This window comes from Kogia breviceps, chromosome 15 (assembly GCF_026419965.1).
Source record: "Kogia breviceps isolate mKogBre1 chromosome 15, mKogBre1 haplotype 1, whole genome shotgun sequence".
In the NCBI taxonomy this organism is placed as follows: domain Eukaryota; kingdom Metazoa; phylum Chordata; class Mammalia; order Artiodactyla; family Physeteridae; genus Kogia; species Kogia breviceps.
In genome coordinates, this window is record NC_081324.1 from 63,873,516 (window position 1) to 63,890,303 (window position 16,788).

At 53.8% G+C, this 16,788-nt stretch overlaps 1 protein-coding gene across 4 annotated transcripts in view; it reads left to right on the forward strand.

Annotated features, from left to right (window-relative positions):
* The window catches only part of DGCR2 (DiGeorge syndrome critical region gene 2), a 68,595-nt gene extending 53,524 nt beyond the window's left edge, over positions 1-15,071 (forward strand). For all 4 annotated transcript variants that reach the window (XM_059041155.2, XM_067015064.1, XM_067015062.1 and 1 more), the window contains 4 exons: positions 4,341-4,544; positions 10,007-10,159; positions 10,870-11,106; positions 12,378-15,071. In XM_059041155.2, the coding sequence (XP_058897138.1) occupies positions 4,341-4,544; positions 10,007-10,159; positions 10,870-11,106; positions 12,378-12,634 (851 nt within the window). In that variant the 3' untranslated portion in view covers positions 12,635-15,071. The remainder of the gene's footprint in view (positions 1-4,340; positions 4,545-10,006; positions 10,160-10,869; positions 11,107-12,377) is intronic.
* Positions 15,072-16,788: the final 1,717 nt, after the last annotated feature.

Genomic DNA, 16,788 nt, shown 5'->3' on the forward strand with positions numbered 1-16,788 from the left:
TAAGTATGTATCTAAGTAATTCATTTTCTTTGGAGTAGTTGTAAATGTATGTGTTTTAAATTTTGGCTTATATATGTTTATTGTTAGTGTAAAGAAATGTAATTGATTTTTATATGTTGATCTTGTATTCTGTGACCTTGCTGAAGTCACTTATTCTAGGAAGTTTTTTGGTAGATTGCTTGGGATTTTCTATATATACAATCATGTTATCTGCAAATCAAATAGAGATAGTTTTATTTCTTCCTTCTAAATCTCCATGTCTTTTACTTGTTTATCTTGCCTTACTGCAATGCCTAAAACTCCCAGCACTGTGTTGAATAAGAATGATGAGAACAGGTATCCTGATCTTATGGGCAATGTATTCACTCCTTTTACCATTAAGTATCATATTAGCTATAGGTATTTTGGGCAGGTATTTTTTATCAAGTTGAAGTTTCCCTTTATTCCTAACTTGCTAAGAGTTTTTATAAATATTAGATTTTGTCAGATGCTTTTTCTGCATCATTTTTTATGAACATATGGTATTTCTTCCTTAGCTTATTGAGATGGTGGAGTATGTTGATTTTTTAATTTTTAAATTTTTATAAATTTATTTTATTTTACTTATTTTTGGCTGCGTTGGGTCTTTGTTGCTTTGCGCGGACCTTCTCTAGTTGCAGCGAGCAGGGGCTACTCTTCATTGTGGTGTGTGGGTTTCTCATTGTGGTGGCTCCTCTTTGCAGTGGCTTCTCTTGTTGCAGAGCATGGGCTCTAGGCGTGCGGGCTTCAGAAGTTGTGGCTCGCAGATTGTAGAGCACAGGCTCAGTAGTTGTGGCACACGGGCTTAGTTGCTCCACAGCATGTGGGATCTTCACAGACCAGGGATCGAACCCGGTGTCCCCTACATTGGCAGACAGATGGATTCTTAACCACTGCGCCACTAGGGAAGTCCCTGATATTTTTAATATTAAACCAGATTTACATTTCTGGAATAAGTCCCACTTGGTCATAGTATATAACTCATTGAGTACAGTGTTGAATTTGGTTTGCTAATATTTTACTGAGGATTTTTACATTTAAGTCCATGAGAAATATTGGTTTGTAGTTTTCTTTTTTTGTACTGTCCAGTTTGGTATCAGGGTAACACTGACCTCACAAAATGAGTTGAGAAGTGTTCCACCCTCTTCTGTTTTGTGGAAAAGATTATATAGAATTGGTGTTAATTTTTCAAATATTTGGTAGACTTCTCCAGTAAAACCATTTGGGGAGAGCTTTTTAATTATGAATTCAATTTATTTAATGGTTATAGGACTATCAAGATTGTCTTAATTCCTCTTCAGTGAGTTTTTGATAGTTTGTGGTTTTCAAGTTTTGAGCCATTTCTTCTCTAAGCTTTTGGATTCATGAGCATTGTGAAATAAAAACAGTTACACAGGCTGTCCTTTTGACGTGTCTGCATCATTCTTTGAGCATTTCCAAGTTCATCTTGTACTCTCTGGAATCATCCTTGGAGGACCTGAGCACTAGTTAATGCTCGTTGCTTTTATGCCCTTTCAATGGGCAGAGCTAAGACATGTGTGTGTGTGTGTGTGTGTGTGTGTGTGCACGTGTGAGGTGCGTGTGTGTGTATACATGTGAGATTTTTAATACTGATTTAGTTCCTTTAATGGCTATAGGCATATTCACATCTCCTAGTTTTCTTGAGTCAGTTTCGGTAAGTCATGTGTATCTAGGGCATTGCCCATGTAATCTAATCTAAATAAAAGCTTATGATTGTTTTGAAGCATTTGTATGTCTGTCATTGTACTCTCCTTTTGTTTCCTGATATCATTTATGTACTCTTCCTTTTTCCTTGATCAGTCTCACTGGAGGTTTGCCTCTTTGATTCTATGTTTATGAACTCCCGGCCACAGGGTTGTTATACATCTGGTAGCTCAGGCTTGTTGGTGCTCTTGCTCAGATCTTTTTTGGCTGCATGATACATCAATTTTTGAAAGAGACATGTTATAATCTCTCACTATAGATGTTGATTCATCCATTTTTCCTTGATACTCTCTAATTTTAGCTTTACCTTTCTTGAGATCATGTTGTTGCGGACATAAGCCATTATAATTCTTATATCTTCCTGGTGAGTTGAACCTTTCAATCATTAATTGAACCTCTTTTTTACCCATAGTAGTTTTTGTTTGTTTTACTTAAAGTCTCCTTCTTTTCCAGTGGTAGCTGTAAAATGGTGTTCCCCTGACCCCTCTCCAGGCTTGATTAATTTGCTATAACAGCTCACAGAACTCAGGAAACCTGTCTACCCACTAGATTACTGATTTATTGTGATGAGGAGACATATAAGGTGAGGTCCCCAATGAAGGAGCTCTGTTCTTGTGGAGCTCAGTGCCCAGCACAGCAGCCCGTAGAAACGGTGTGGTTCCATGCCATGGAAGCTTTCCAAAAAGGGCTAGAAAGCTGTCCTTTTGGGTTTTTATGGAGGCTTCATTACATAGGCATGATTGATTAAATCGTTGGCCGTTGGTGATTGATACAACCTCCACCCGCCCCTACCCACCCCTTCCCCAGAAATCAAGGTATGGGAACCAAAAGTTCCAACCCTCTGATCACAGGGTTGGTCCTCCTGGCAACCAGCTTCCAAAAGTCACTTAATCACAGAACAAAAGACTCCTGTATCACTCTCTGCACTTAGGAAATTCCAAGCATTTGTGAACCAGGAACTGTGGGCGAAGACCAAGTGTATATGAGAAGTGTATGTTGGTCATCTGAATGACCAAATATATGTTTCTTCTAAATCACACTGTCACATACTTCTGTGAAACTCCGTTCTCTTTACCTCTCTTTGCAGCATGAGTACTGCATACATTAGACCTCTTAGCATTAAAAACCCAACACTACACAGTTGTAATTGCTTTACTGTCTGCAGCCGTTTCCTTTGCCCAGTGCATCTTTGCTTCCACACACCTCTTTCACTGTCACTGGCACATATATTCCAGGTATATTCTTTCCATATGTTATGGGCCCAACACTACACTATAGATATATTATTTTATACAACTACTTTTTAATTAAGTTGAGAGAATAAAGGAGGAAAATACTCATTTATACTGTCTTATAATTACATAATTGCCTTTTCTAGTGCTTTTTGATTTTTTTGTATGGATTCAGAATACTCTCTGAGGGTCACCTGCTTTTTGGCACAGAGCTTCCTTTGGTGTTTCTTATCCTGGGAGTCGGAAAGCACAAGTTCTCTCAGGTTTTGTTTACCTGGGACAGTCTTCATTTTTGAAAGACAGCTTTGCTGGATGGAGAACTCTTGGTTGACAGCTTTTCCTTTGAGCACTTAGAATTCATTATCCCACCGCCTTGTGGCCTCTTGGCAGGAAATCTTACTGGGGTTCACAATAAGTATTGTGTCATTTTTTTTCTTGCTCTTTTTAAGATTTCCATCCTCTCTGACTTCCCACTTTCTCCCTGTGCCGTGTCTGATGTGTTAGTTCTTTGTGTTTATCCTACTTGAAGTCTGTTGAGCTTCCTAGATGTGCAGGATTTTGCTTTGCGGTGATTGTGGGTGTTTTTGTCCGTTGTGTCTCCAGGTGGTTTTCCTGCATCTCCAAGGGCTCTGCTCATTTTCTTCATCCTTCCTCCCTCTGTTCGAGCAGGAACAGTTTTATATAAGTTTCTTGCCCTGCACACTCCTGATCACGTGGGTTACACAGATTTGACTCCAGTCAAGTATGACACAGACCCGAGGTGTGGCATCTTCTTTGAGTTTTCCTAGATATCCCTACCCCACTGAGAGACCAGAACATCTCCTTCTCATGTCCCGGAGGAGAACCACGCCCCTGCCTCAGCCCTCATGCCCAGCATTGGGCATGTCTCCTACCCACTTCAGGGCCTGCGCCTTCACCCCCTCTTGTCTCGCACCAGTAGTTCTTCCTCCTCTGGTCCCAGTAGGCTTTGCGTGAATTCACTGTGTGTCTCAGGTCCAGTGGACTGTCTCCCAAGGTTCATTTGAGATACATTCTGATGCTAAAAGGGCTGGTACTCGTGACACCTGCATTTTATAGTGGAGGGAATCTCACATGTAATGCGCTTAGGCACTTGAAAGCAAGCACTTCTCCCCGGGCTCTCTGTCCCTGCTGTCTGCTCGTGGCCAGGTATGCTGAGCAGCGTGTTGTCCTGACAGTGTGCTGGGCGGCCTCTCAGCCCCTCCCTGTGACCACGGGCAGACCCACCACCCTGGAAGGGGGTGCTCCAGGTCCATCTTGCAAACTCCTCTGCCATCACGTGGGCCCAGGCCCGGGTGGGGAGTCAGGGCTCCTCTGACTGGTGACCCACATCTCTTCCTATTGCAGGTCAGACGTGTGTCGACATCAAGGACAACGTTGTGGATGAAGGATTCTACTTCACCCCCAAAGGGGACGACCCATGCCTGAGCTGCACCTGTCACAGAGGGGAGCCCGAGATGTGCGTAGCTGCCCTGTGCGAGCGGCCCCAGGGCTGCCAGCAGTACCGCAAGGACCCTAAGGAGTGCTGCAAGTTCATGTGCCTGGACCCAGGTGAGATGACGAGCTCGGCCTCGCGTGGGGCTGCGTGTTCACATGGCAGCTGTGACCAAGGGCTGCAGGCCTGTCTCCTCTCCTGGTAATACTCAGAACTGGCTTCCGTCGTGGTCCCCATTGGAGCTCTTCCTGTTTCTGAGTGTGGTGACATGGAAGGTGATGACAGTTTCTGTTGCTTGCCATTGTCAGTCTTTACTGTTAGAATCTTTAAGAAAAAGATTAAATATTATCCACAGTTTTAACATAAAACTCCTCCCCACTCGGTGGTGACTCACGGTGGACGCCAGGGGCCATGTGGTCTCTGGGTGACCCTCCTTCTTCCAATTCTGATAAAAGAGCAGCGGGTGGGACTGTCAGCCCTTAGCACAGCAACTCATGCAGCTAATTGTTCTCCACGCCAGAGCAGCTGGCATCTCCCTGTGAATTCACAACCTCAAGAGAAACGTAAATCAGAAGCATGAATTTCAATGTGAATGACACGGGCTTGTGGGCCCCACAGAGGACAGCTTGGGCAGGGCCCATGGAGGGAAGCTGGAGCCACATGTGAGGGCCACAAACCGAGAGCCATCCTGCTTCCCAGGGCCATCAGGGGAAGCCAGACAGCGTCAGGCTGGCTGAGGCTCGGCAGGCCGGGTGCTCTGGCGCGTATCCCAAACCCCTGTGGCTGGCTGTGGTGCATGCAGAGGCCAAGTTTGCGAGGAGCCAGCAGGGGACATGGAGTTGGGGTGCGCTCAGGCCTCCCCATCCCACAGGGTAGATGGTACCTGCTACTGAAGGGCACATGCCTGGAGATGTCTGACAAGCCAGTTGGGTGCCTGCCAGGTCTCTTGCGCCCCAGCCACATCACTTCAGCCTCCAGCTTACTTACCTTCCACGGGAGTCAAGTGCTGGTTTTCACAAGTCTCTTCACTTGGATTCCTGGTTCCATTTCTCAGGAGTTGACTTCTGCTGCCTTGACTCTCTGTCCAGGCTCTGTAAGAATGACCACATGTATACAGGGGTGACTCATCTGTGGGCATGCATGACCCGTGGAGCCCACCCAGCTCTGAGGACTTCTCAGCAGACCACGGCCTTCAGGGCATCTGGGCAGGATCAGAGCTGCCACAGGCTTCTCTCCAGAACAGCCCAGTCAGGGCCTCACCCTGCCCCACACTGTGACCTTGCTTCTGCAGCTTTCTGACTGCCTCCCAGGCCAAGCATCCTCTTCTGGGAACTGCCCACATTGCACCAAGGAAAGAGACACCAGGAAAATATCTCCTTCAACAAGGCCAGGACGTCTGCTCTCACCACCATGTTCAGGGTTGTGTGGGAGGTCAAGGGAAATGTCAGAAAAGGCATCCAGACCAGAAGGGAAGAAATGAAATCATTTATTGTTGTAGATGATGTGATTGTCTGCGTAGAAAATCCCAGAGGATCTACAAGAATGTTACTAGAATTAATAAATGTGTTTTGTTTAGCAAGGTCTCCAGATACAAGGTCAATATGCAAAAATCTATTATGTTTATATATACTACCTGTAAAAAGTTGGAAATTGAAATTTTTAAGAAAAGTACCATTTATAGTAGTACCAAAAACCGTGAAATACTTAGGTACAAATCTTACAAAATATGCACACTGTCTGTATGCTACAAATCATTAAGACACTGATGAAAGAAATCAAGGGCATAAATGAAAGGTATACCATGTTCATTGATCAGAAGACTCAATATCACTAAGACGTTAATTCTCCTCAAATTATCTATAGATTCTGTACAGTACCAACCAAAATTCCAGCAGAGTTTTTTATAGACATTAACAAGCTGATTCTAAAATTTATGTGGAAAGACAAAGGAATTAGAATAGCCAAACCAGTTTTTAAAAAGAACAAAGTTGGGGCTTCCCCGGTGGCGCAGTGGTTGAGAGTCCGCCTGCCGATGCAGGGGACGCGGGTTCGTGCCCCGGTCCGGGAAGATCCCACGTGCCCCAGAGCGGCTGGGCCTGTGAGCCGTGGCCGCTGAGCCTGCGCGTCCGGAGCCTGTGCTCCGCAACGGGAGAGGCCACAACAGTGAGAGGCCCGCGTACCGCAAAAAAAAAAAAAAAAAAAAAAAAAAAAAAGAACAAAGTTGGAGGATTCATGGCACCAGATATAAAACTTACTATATAGTCGTAGTAATCAAAACAGTGTGATTTTTTAGCAAAAGAATAGACACAGATCAGTGGAACAGAATAGAGAGTCTAGAAATAGTCTACACTTATGTGGTCAACTGCTGTTTAACAGAGGTACAAAGACAATTCAATGAAGAAAGGATAGTCTTTCAACAAATGGAGCTGGAACAATTGGACATCCATAAGCAAAACAAAAAAATTAACCTTACACTACACTTCTTGCAAAATGGTCATACACCTATGTAAAACTTTAAATTATAAAATTTCTAGAAGAAAACATATGTTATTTTATTTTTAATTTTGGGGTATAGTTGATTTACAATGTTTTAGTTTCAGATGTACAGCGAAGTGAATCAGTTAGACATATACGTATATCCACTCTTTTTTTAGATTCTTTTCCCATATAGGCCATTACAGAGTATTGAGTAGAGTTCCCTGTGCTACACAGTAGGGTCTTATTAGTTAACTATTTTATATATAGAGTAGTGTGTGTGTATGTCAATCCCAATCATCCCAATCTCGCAGTTTATCCCTCCCCCCCCAACATAGGGTCTTTTAAAAGAAAACAGGAGAAAAATCTTTGTAACCTTGGGATATGCAACATTTTTAGATCAAAAGCGTGGTCCACAAAAGAAACATTGATAAATTAAACTTCATCAGAATTGAAAACTTCTACTGGTTGAAAGACCCTTAAAGAAATGAAAAGATAAGCCACCAACAGAGAAACACAAATCGGACAAAGGTCTTGTATTCAGAGTATATAAAGAACTCTTAAAACTCAATAATAAGAAAACAAACCATGCTGTTAAAAAATGGGCACAGGCTCTAAAATGACACTTGACCAGAGCAGATGCATGAAGTCAGCCAAGCACCTGAAAAGATGTTCAACGGTCATTTGGCTCATTCAGGAAACAAGTAGATGTTGAGCAACAGCCTCTCCTTCCGTCCTGCGCTGGTGCCCGGGCTTGGGGCCGAGAGGTGAGGTGCTGGCCGTGCACCAGTCGGTAGCAGAGCCTGCATCAGGGACCAGGCACCCGCCTCCGATTCCTGCTGAGCTTCGGCTCTACCAGCTTCTTTCACAGAGACTGGATGCTGTCGTTGGCACCGAGCTCAGTGGGGCACCAAGCTCCTCGTGGTGGCCTGGGGAGGCCTGGGCAGGCTCAGGCATCAGACCAAGGGTCAGGCCAGCGGCCTCTGAGGCCCCTTCCATTCAGCTGTGTCTGATGCAGCAGGATGTGTCCTGTCAGGGCCCAGGGCTGGCCAGGGACCTGCAGCCTGGACCACAGCAGGCAGCCACGCCTGGCACTGTCCGGACCCCATGGAGGGACCTGCCATGTTGAGGGCCCCCGGGGGCCCCTGACTGGCCTCTGCCCCCTGGGACAATACTCTTTTCTTCATGTCTGACTGCTGGTGCCTCTTCCTGGTGAGTACCGTGGATGACGGTCGGGGACCTTGGCCATGTCCTTGGGCTTATTTTAGGACTGAGCAGGAATTAGTCATTGCAGAGGCCTGCTGCTTTGGGTACCCCCCCACCCTGGGGTCTCTGAGCTGGCCGCCAATTAACAGACATGTCAGCAGCCTCCTGGGCTGACAGACCTCCTCCCGGACGGGGATGAAATGTTCCCTTGAGACCGGCATCAGAACATGGTGAGAGGATGTTTCCTTTCACACATTTACTCCAGTGTTGTCAGCAGTAAATGCAGCTTTGGGGGAAGCTTTCTGGCCCCATGGGAGGAGGGCCAGTGTGAGCCTGGCCATCCAGTTGGCACCTGTGTTGGCTGTGAAGTGTCTCCTCAGGGCTGTTGGTTGGGGACTTGCCCATGTGGCTGTTGCAGAAGTGGGAGTGGACACAGAGGCTCCCATGGCTCAGGTCACTCCTGCCCTGTGAAGCTCCCTGCCCTCCACGCTGCATCTGGAGGCAGGTGTTCCCAGATCCCCCTGGTTCCAATTCTGTGACTCGGCGAAAGTGGCAACCTCAACCTCATGCAGGCAAGAGCCCTGGGAATGCCCAACACCGTTCTCTCCCTCTCTGCCTCGCACCAGCACCTCTCCTAGCAGCGCCCAACAAGCCTGGTGTGCGCCGGGCAGGGCAGGTCAGACCCTGAGCTAGTGGCCAGCGGGATGTTGAGTTGCATCCCCGGCCTCTGCCCACCAGGTGCCAGAAGTGCCTCCCCCGCCTGCTGTTGGGGACCACCAAAGGTATCACCAGAAGCTGCCAGTGTCTCCGGGGTTGCAGAGTCACCCTGGTGAGGCCCCTGGACACGTGTGGTCAGAGGCACGGGGCCCTTAGCAGAGCGACCTGCAGCTGTGCCCTCCACAAACAGAGGACTTTGGGACGCTTGGCTGGCAGGGAGGGATTGCTGCTCACCATGGAGCTGCTCCGCAGGCCCTAGGCCCCCACCGCTTCTGCCCCAAGACATCCGGGTGCAGGCCTGACTCTGGCCCCCCGAGGAAGCTGCTGCGGGACCCTGGGCCTCCACCACGGAGCTGGCCCAGAGCAGGCCCTGCCCAGCCTTACTCGGGCAGGCGCTATGACCCGATGGGGAGAGGAGCGTGAGTTGTGGGGGTGTTCCTGTGTGAAGACTTCCTCCCTGGTGCCCCCTCTCCATCCTGCAAGACCATAAGTGTGCAGTCGAGTCCCTGGCAGTGGCCCCCAGGCTCCCCACCCATAGAGAGGGCGGGCAGGAGGGTGAGCATTGGGGGGTCAGGAATCAGAACAGCCAATGCTTGTGTGTTTAACTGAATCACTGTGCTGTACACCTGAAACTAACAACATTGTTAATCAACTGTATTCCAATATAAAATAAAAAGGTAAAAAAAAAGAATCAGAACAGACACTGACAGGGCTTAGGGTAGACAGGGTCTGTAAACAGGGACTCTGGGGTCCAGGGGAAGCTGCACCTGCATCCTCTCCTGATCACCTATGAGGTCCAGGTGACCCCAGCCTCCACATGTGAGCACTGCTGGGTGCAGGGGAGGGGCAGAGAGCTCTGGGCCCCCCATAGGACTGAAGCCAAGCTCTGAACTGAGGCCACTGACACAGCCCTGCTGACCTTAGCTCCCCTGCATCAGGGAGGACCTGGGTGCTGCGGCTGGATGCGCAGTCCTGCTCAGCACCCTGTCCAGCCCCGAGTGACTTCCGGGGCTCAACCCCAGCAATGGGGGCAGGTGGGGACAGAGTCTTCAGGAGGGGCTGAGGCCGGGCTGTGGCATCCCGGTGGCTGTGTATGGGGCCTGGCACTGGGAGGGGTCAGGAGGTACACTGCTTGGGGGGCCAACACCCCTCCTGAGAGCAGCTCTCCCTGTCCGCACAGACGGCAGCAGCCTGCTGGACTCCATGGCCAGTGGGATGCGTCTGATTGTGAGCTGCGTGTCCTCTTTCCTCATCCTGTCGCTGCTGCTCTTCATGGTCCATCGGCTGCGCCAGAGGCGCCGGGAGCGCATTGAGTCCCTGATTGGAGCAAACCGTGAGTTCCCAGCCCTGCCGCCCACAGCGGCTCGGCCACGGTCCCAGGGCAGGGAGGAGGAAGACAGGGCTGCCCGGAAGCTGTGCCCTGCCCACTCCTGCTCCCACTCTCGGGCTGAGCCACACGAGTGTGGTGGGAGGGGTGCCAGCCCTGGCCCCGAAGGGTGTGTGGGCACGTGCCGGGGCAGCCTGCCAGGTAAAGACCTTGGACACCTGTGGCAGGTGGCAGCTTAGGGAGCATGGCCCACCCTCCTCAGCCCACGTTCTCTGCCACAGCCTGTGCCTATGTAGTTTCTGAGATTCCCCCTTGTCTCTGAGCAAGCCAGGAGGCTTCCCAGTCCCTGTGGGGAGGGGGGGCTGAGGATCATGGTGATGAGGGACCACAGCTGCTGTGTTAGGGCTCCAGGGCCTCCGAGGGCACACGTATCAGGTCTGAAGGCCCTGCATCACAGCGCGCCCTCCTGGAGATGGAGCTGCGGGGTGGGCAGCATGCCGAGGCCGTCGCGGGTCAGGCCCAGATGCACTGAGAGCCCGGGTTCCGCGGGTCGGAGCTGGTGGGTGGGTGGGTGGGTGGGGCTCCCAGTGTGGATGGCAGGTAGCAGCCGGGCACAGGCACGTGACTCTCGGAGTGCGTGTTGCCCTGGGCCTGGACGTGGCAGGTCCAGCCCGGGAGTGACGGCTCCATGCTTGTTTCTGTCTCCGACCACCCAGTGCACCACTTCAACCTCGGCCGAAGGATCCCCGGCTTTGATTATGGCCCAGACGGGTTCGGCACGGGCCTCACACCGCTGCACCTCTCCGACGATGGGGAAGGCGGTACTTTCCATTTCCATGACCCTCCCCCTCCCTACACCGCGTACAAGTACCCGGACATCGACCAACCCGATGACCCGCCGCCACCCTACGAGGCCTCCATCAACCCGGACAGCATGTTCTACGACCCTGCAGGTGACCCCCAGGGCAAGGGAGCCATGGGTCACAACCAGCTGGCATGCGGGCCAAGGCCCTGTGGCCCCCCAACTTCTGCCCGGCCTTTTGCTTTTGCTTTGGTTTTCCCTTTAAGATGGTTCCACCGTCTGGGGTGGGCACACTCTTCCCAGGGTCACAGATGGCCACTGGCAGTGGTCTCCCTGCCCCTGCTTCCCTCCCAGGAACTCCTGTTAGTGAGCAGCCCTCGTGGCCCCCTCAGGGCACTGTGGGGAGTGGGGTGCCTGGACGCTGGGCTGTCAGGCATGGTGCACATGTGAGCTGAGGAGACACCCCCTTGGCATGCCCTCGTGTCCAGCGGTCACTTGAGTCTGTTGTTCATCTGATACTGTGGAAAATCATTCCTCACAGGTGAAGCAGAAAGAACGGCAGGTGTCCTGCCCATGGCCTGACCTGTCCCTGTCCCTGGTGTGCACGCAGTTGTCCCATCCCAATTCCCTGTGTGTTATACACACATGCACACATGTAACACAGCAGGCTGGGCTTTGCAAGGCTGGCACTGCTGTGTTCTTGGTCTGTTCTGTCAGTTAGTCCTGTCCTTTGTGGTCTGCACAGGCAGGAAAGCCTTGGATTTGACCTCTGTTCTTGGGACACTGATTGTCAGTCACAATATGCTGTCCAGGGGGCCAGGGTGGGTAGGACGAGGGATACTTCTGGGAGAGCAAGTCCCAGATGCCTCCGTAGACCAGGCTGCAGGGGGGCAAATGCTCCCCGTGGCAGAACGGCAGGACTGCTGGGCCGGGGGTGTCGGCCAGGGGAACGGTGGTGCTGGGTCCCTGAGCCCCGAGCTTTCAGAGAACATCTGCAGGAATAAGGAGGGGCTGCCACCAGGTCTCCCTCAAACCAGGGTGTTCTGCAGACCCCCAGACAGTTGGCCGGGCTGCCTGCCCTGGCCCATCTCCTGCACTTGCCGCCGTGTTCCAGCCCATGTCTAACGCATGTGAGCTGTGCCTGGACCCCCAGAGTCTGAGAGGGTTTCCCCCTCCCCTCCCTTTGATCTGCTGACTCAGTCAAAGCATGTCCCCTACGCACATAATCATGCTTTGCTCATGGCTGTACCCCTGCTCCAGCCCCACGCAGCCCACTGCATGGTGAAGGTGAGGGGTGAGCACGGTGGAGCCCCGTGGGGCAGGCTGTCCCCTGCCCGGTGGTGTTGGTGGGAGCAGGCAAGCAGGAAGAGCATACCCCGAGCTGGGGGACCACCCCCTGCTGACCCCCATCTCCTCCTGCAGATGATGACGCCTTTGAGCCAGCAGAGGCCGCCCAACCGACCACAGGGGATGGTGGTGGTGAGGGTGCAGTGACCCGGCGCCTGGAGCAGCCCCTGCCCACCCCCAGGGCCTCTCTGGCTGAACTGGAAGACTCAGCCGACAGCAGCAGTATCCTCCTTGTGCCCCCTGACCCCGCCCAGAGTGGCAGTGCCCTGGCCACAGAGGCGCTTCCAGGGGGCGGCCGCCACAGCCGAAGTTCCCTCAATACCGTGGTGTAGAGGACGGTGGGCCCGCGGCCCAAATGGGCAGGGAGCACCTGTTTGCCGTCGAGAAAAACGCTGATCCCCTTGGGAGACTTCAGGGGCCCCTGAGTGAGCCTGGACCCAGCTGCACAGCCGCACCCCTGACGGCGGGCACACACACAGACACCACACCAGCCCCCAGGGCGCCAGCACCTGCCCGAGGGTCCTTGGGGGCTTCAAACACACGCGTAGCTTTGGGTCACTGTCTTTTTCTTTTTAAATGGCAGAAGGATGACAGAGTTCTTGAGACCACACGTGTCAGGAGCAGGGAACAAAGGAGGTGCCATACGCTCTAGTGGGGCTGGACATGCCTGCTCTGGTGGGCTTGCTTGCTGCCACTCACCCTCCTGAGGAGCCTGGGCTGCCGCACGCGCCTTGCCAGCCGCTGCTCAAGAAGGCACACCTGGGTGGCAGGTGTCTGAGGACTGTCAGTGCAGTCGGGGCAGATGGCCTTGGAGGTTGCCACAAGGGCTGCTCTGGGGGTGGTCCCCCAGGTCCAGTTGTGAACATCCAGCTGTGGGGGCTGGGGGCTGGCCTGGTGCCCGAGGCCCTGAGGAGGGCAGCTGGGAACGAGGCTAGAGTCTGTACTGTCTTTCCAGCTGGGCTCCGTGAAGCCCGGTTCCACACCAAGAGGCGTGGGCCCCACCCCAACCATTTTCTCTGCAGCATCGGAATGTGTGGCCCACCCTGGGCAGCTCTGGGCTTGGGCTGGGGCCTTTAGCCCTGCATGAGTGTCCTGGCCCTGGATCCTCCACCGGGGCTGGCTCCTGGCTGCTACCCTCTGGAGCCCCCACTCCGGCTGAATTTGCCCCTGGGCCTGGCCTGCCCCCACCCCCCCTTGTTTGTGCCATAAGGGTTGTGTCTTTGGGGAGAGGGATGGCTGAAATTCACATCCTGGGCTGTCCATCTCCCAGAAGTCCACTTCCTGCCCACCACTGCCACCACTGGAGCTACGTGCCGGGTGGCAGCGTGCCACCTTCCTGTCCCCAGCAGCGAGGTGCTGGATGTCCTACCCTGGGGGGCCTTTGACTGAGGGTCACTGTTGCCTGTTTCTGGGCAGTGGTCTTGTCTCCTGACACGGGGTTTTAGCATTTCTGAGGTTTGGAGGTTAAGCGGGTTTTGTGCGATTTTTAGCACATTCATATCTTTTCTACGTTGAATGTCTGGGTCTTTGTTGTGTGCATGTGTATCTGTGTGCGTATGTGTGTGTATGTGTCTAAGTGTTTGCAGGTGGTGGCGGTACACGGGGACTCAGGCCTGGGACCCCCCTTTCCAGGGCCAGCCATGGCGTGCTGGGCGGCCCCAAGGCGTGGCCCTCAGCTGAGAGCAGGGAGCCCTTCCCTGGCCCCTTGCGCCCTCCCAGACCAGCAGTGAGCGGGGAAATGACTTGAAGTGGGTACTCTGTGGTGACAGGCCTCGCTGGCACAGTCTATTTCTGGACACGTTCTCACAGTTTCCCGTTGGGGACCGTTTTGTTCTTCCCTGGGCAGCATGACCTTCTCAAGTTGCCCACAGACCGGGGCTTGGCCCACAGGGGCCAGAGTGCTGCAGGCAGCCCCACGCGGGCAGGCTGGGTGCCGAGCAGGCCTGCACTCCCCCTGCCAAGGACTGGGACTGGAGAGTGGCTGCACTGGCTGCTGAAGACAAAGCAGAAAGTGTGACCTGCCTCCACCGTTCTGGGCACAGAGCAGCTGTCACAGGCCTTGTTGGTGCCAGGTGAGGGTCCTGAGCACTCCTGCTTTGGAGTGGGCTCCCCTGTGGAGCCCCAGAGGGGCCTGGCCCCAATAGCTCAGGGTCCCTCCCAGCCCCCATGTCTCTGGCCCAGGCCTCAGACCCATGTGTACAGGGCAGCGCGGCTGGCACTAGATGTGTGGGACTGGGGACTTCCTTGGGGACCGAAGGACTGCTGGGCCAGTTGGATGTGTGGGAGTCACTAAGGGGGTGGCCTGAAACAGGCCGTGGGGGCCACAGACGGGGGCCTGCTTCTGGACAGGCCAGGGCTCTGGGGTTGCTCACCCCACATGTGGCACTGCTTCAGGCCTTGCCTGCTGCCTGCAGTGTCCCCAGGAGCTAGTGCCCCAGGGGCTGAGCTCCACTGGGGGTGGGGGGGGCAGCAAGGGGAGAGGTGGGGTCAGCCTTCTGCCTAGGCCAACCATCGTGAGATCTGGTTGTGCTCCGTGGTCAGACGAATCTCGACCAGCCCTGGCTGAGTCTTGTGCTCCTGTGAGAGCTGTTGACCTGCTTGGTGGGGGTGGGTGTCTATACGCCATTGTCTCAAGGCCTGTTTATGTTTTCCTTTCACTAAGGGTTTTTAGTTTGGGTTTATTTTGGTTGGGTTGGCACTAATTCTTTTCTTAAGATGCTGTGAGAACCGTTTCATCCGAATGCCAAATAAATTTGTGTTCTGGAAGAAGTGTGGTCCGTCCTCAGTGCGGCCCCAGCTGGAGCAGGAGGCTCCAGCCAAGTTGGGGCCGAGGGACAGGTGCAGTGGTGGCTGCGTGGAGGAGTTAGGCCACCTCTAGAAGCCAGGGCAGGCGTGGGGTTCTGAGACACCTGTCCCTTCCGTTCTCTGACCGTGGTCTTTTCAATAATTTCTCAGTTCCTGATGTGAGCAAAGAGGGCGCCCAGGGGACTCATCCTCTGGTGGGTCCTCGCTCTGGGCGGGCAAGGGGTTGGCTTAGGAAAGGCACTGGTGTGGCCCCTGGGGGCTTGGGGAGGCGGCCCTCGGGCCTGTACGCCTGCGGGGCGGCGGGCGGTCCGGTCAGCACCACGGACAGCGCCTGGCGGGGGCTCGGGGCGCGGCACTCGCGCTTGGGAAGGCGAGCCCGCCGAGCACATTCCGGTGCGTCGTCTTCGCTCCTGGCCACTCGCGGGGCGGGGAAATCGGAACCCCGCTTTCCAAGAGAGCGGCTGGGGCTCGGGCCACAGCCTGGGGTCCGCTGGGCGCCGGGACCTCCGAAACTGCTGCGAAAGCCGGGGTACCACCGGGGCGGGGCGGAGCGGAGGAAGCAGCGGCTTCCCAGACGCTTTGGTCCGCAGGGGTGCGCTGGTAGGAGAGAGGCTGTGGTCTTGGGGCGTCCTCCCCACCCCAGCCCCCCAAGTCAAGGCACTGCAATCCAAGGTGCCATCTCCCTCGAACTTCGTCCTTTCTGGTGGCCTTGCCGTGTCACTCCTGGTCTCCAGCCTCCATTATCTCATCTGTAAATGGGCATAATAATAGCATCCCCCCACCCAGGAATAGTTGGGGGTGGGTGGGTCCGTGAAAGCGTGCAGCTTGGGTCGACGCAGGCGTTTGTTGCTGGCAGCCGTCCCCGCCCCAGGATCAGAGCGAGTGCCTGGCGAGCTCCAGCTGTCTCCCCACTGGAGGTGCCGCTCCTCCGACCCTCCCCGCGCCTGGAGACCCCAGGACTCAGCCACGCCCCTAACTCACACCGCTGGTAAATTCGCCGCCTCGCTGGCTTCCTCGGCCTGCGTCCTCCGCCACTTACTGCCGCACCATTGCGGTCCCCGGGCTTGGCATTCGCCTTCCTCGCCGTGCCGCTGGTGGTGCGCGCTGACTCGGAGGGTGAGCACAGGACCCTGCCCTTCTGCTCTGCCCTACCCTCCCCGGACGCTCCCTCTTCTCTGCTTTAGGCCCTGCCCCTAGTGGTTGGGGCGTCTTTTGGGGAGGAGAGGTTGGAATTGGGGCGACAGGAGAATAGGGTCTGCCTGGCATCCATTGGCCAAAGCGCTGTGCTCCCACCCTTGGACCCTGGCTGGGGTGGCGCTCAGGGCCCAGATGGCCTGCGTCAGCCCAGTCCTTTCCCACCGTCTTCAGGTGCCTGGTGCTAAGACTCCCAGAACCCAAAGTGTGGTGAGGACAGAGTTTTGTGTGAGGCTGTGTGGCATTGGTCTGTGTCCTGTGTCCACTGCACTTCTGTAGTCTCTGCGGGTTTTCTGTCTGTAGTCCTGGGTCGCAGTGATTGGAAGCCCGCAGTGTGTGTATGACTGTCCCCCTGTGTGTGTGTCCGGGTCTGTGGCTGCTGTGCTCTCCAGTCCTGCTGTGTGTGCCAAGCTGCTCGCATCTGGTGGGATCCATAAGCGTGCCGTGTGGCCAGCCCACGTGTGAGCAGGTCGTGGAAGTCCCCAAA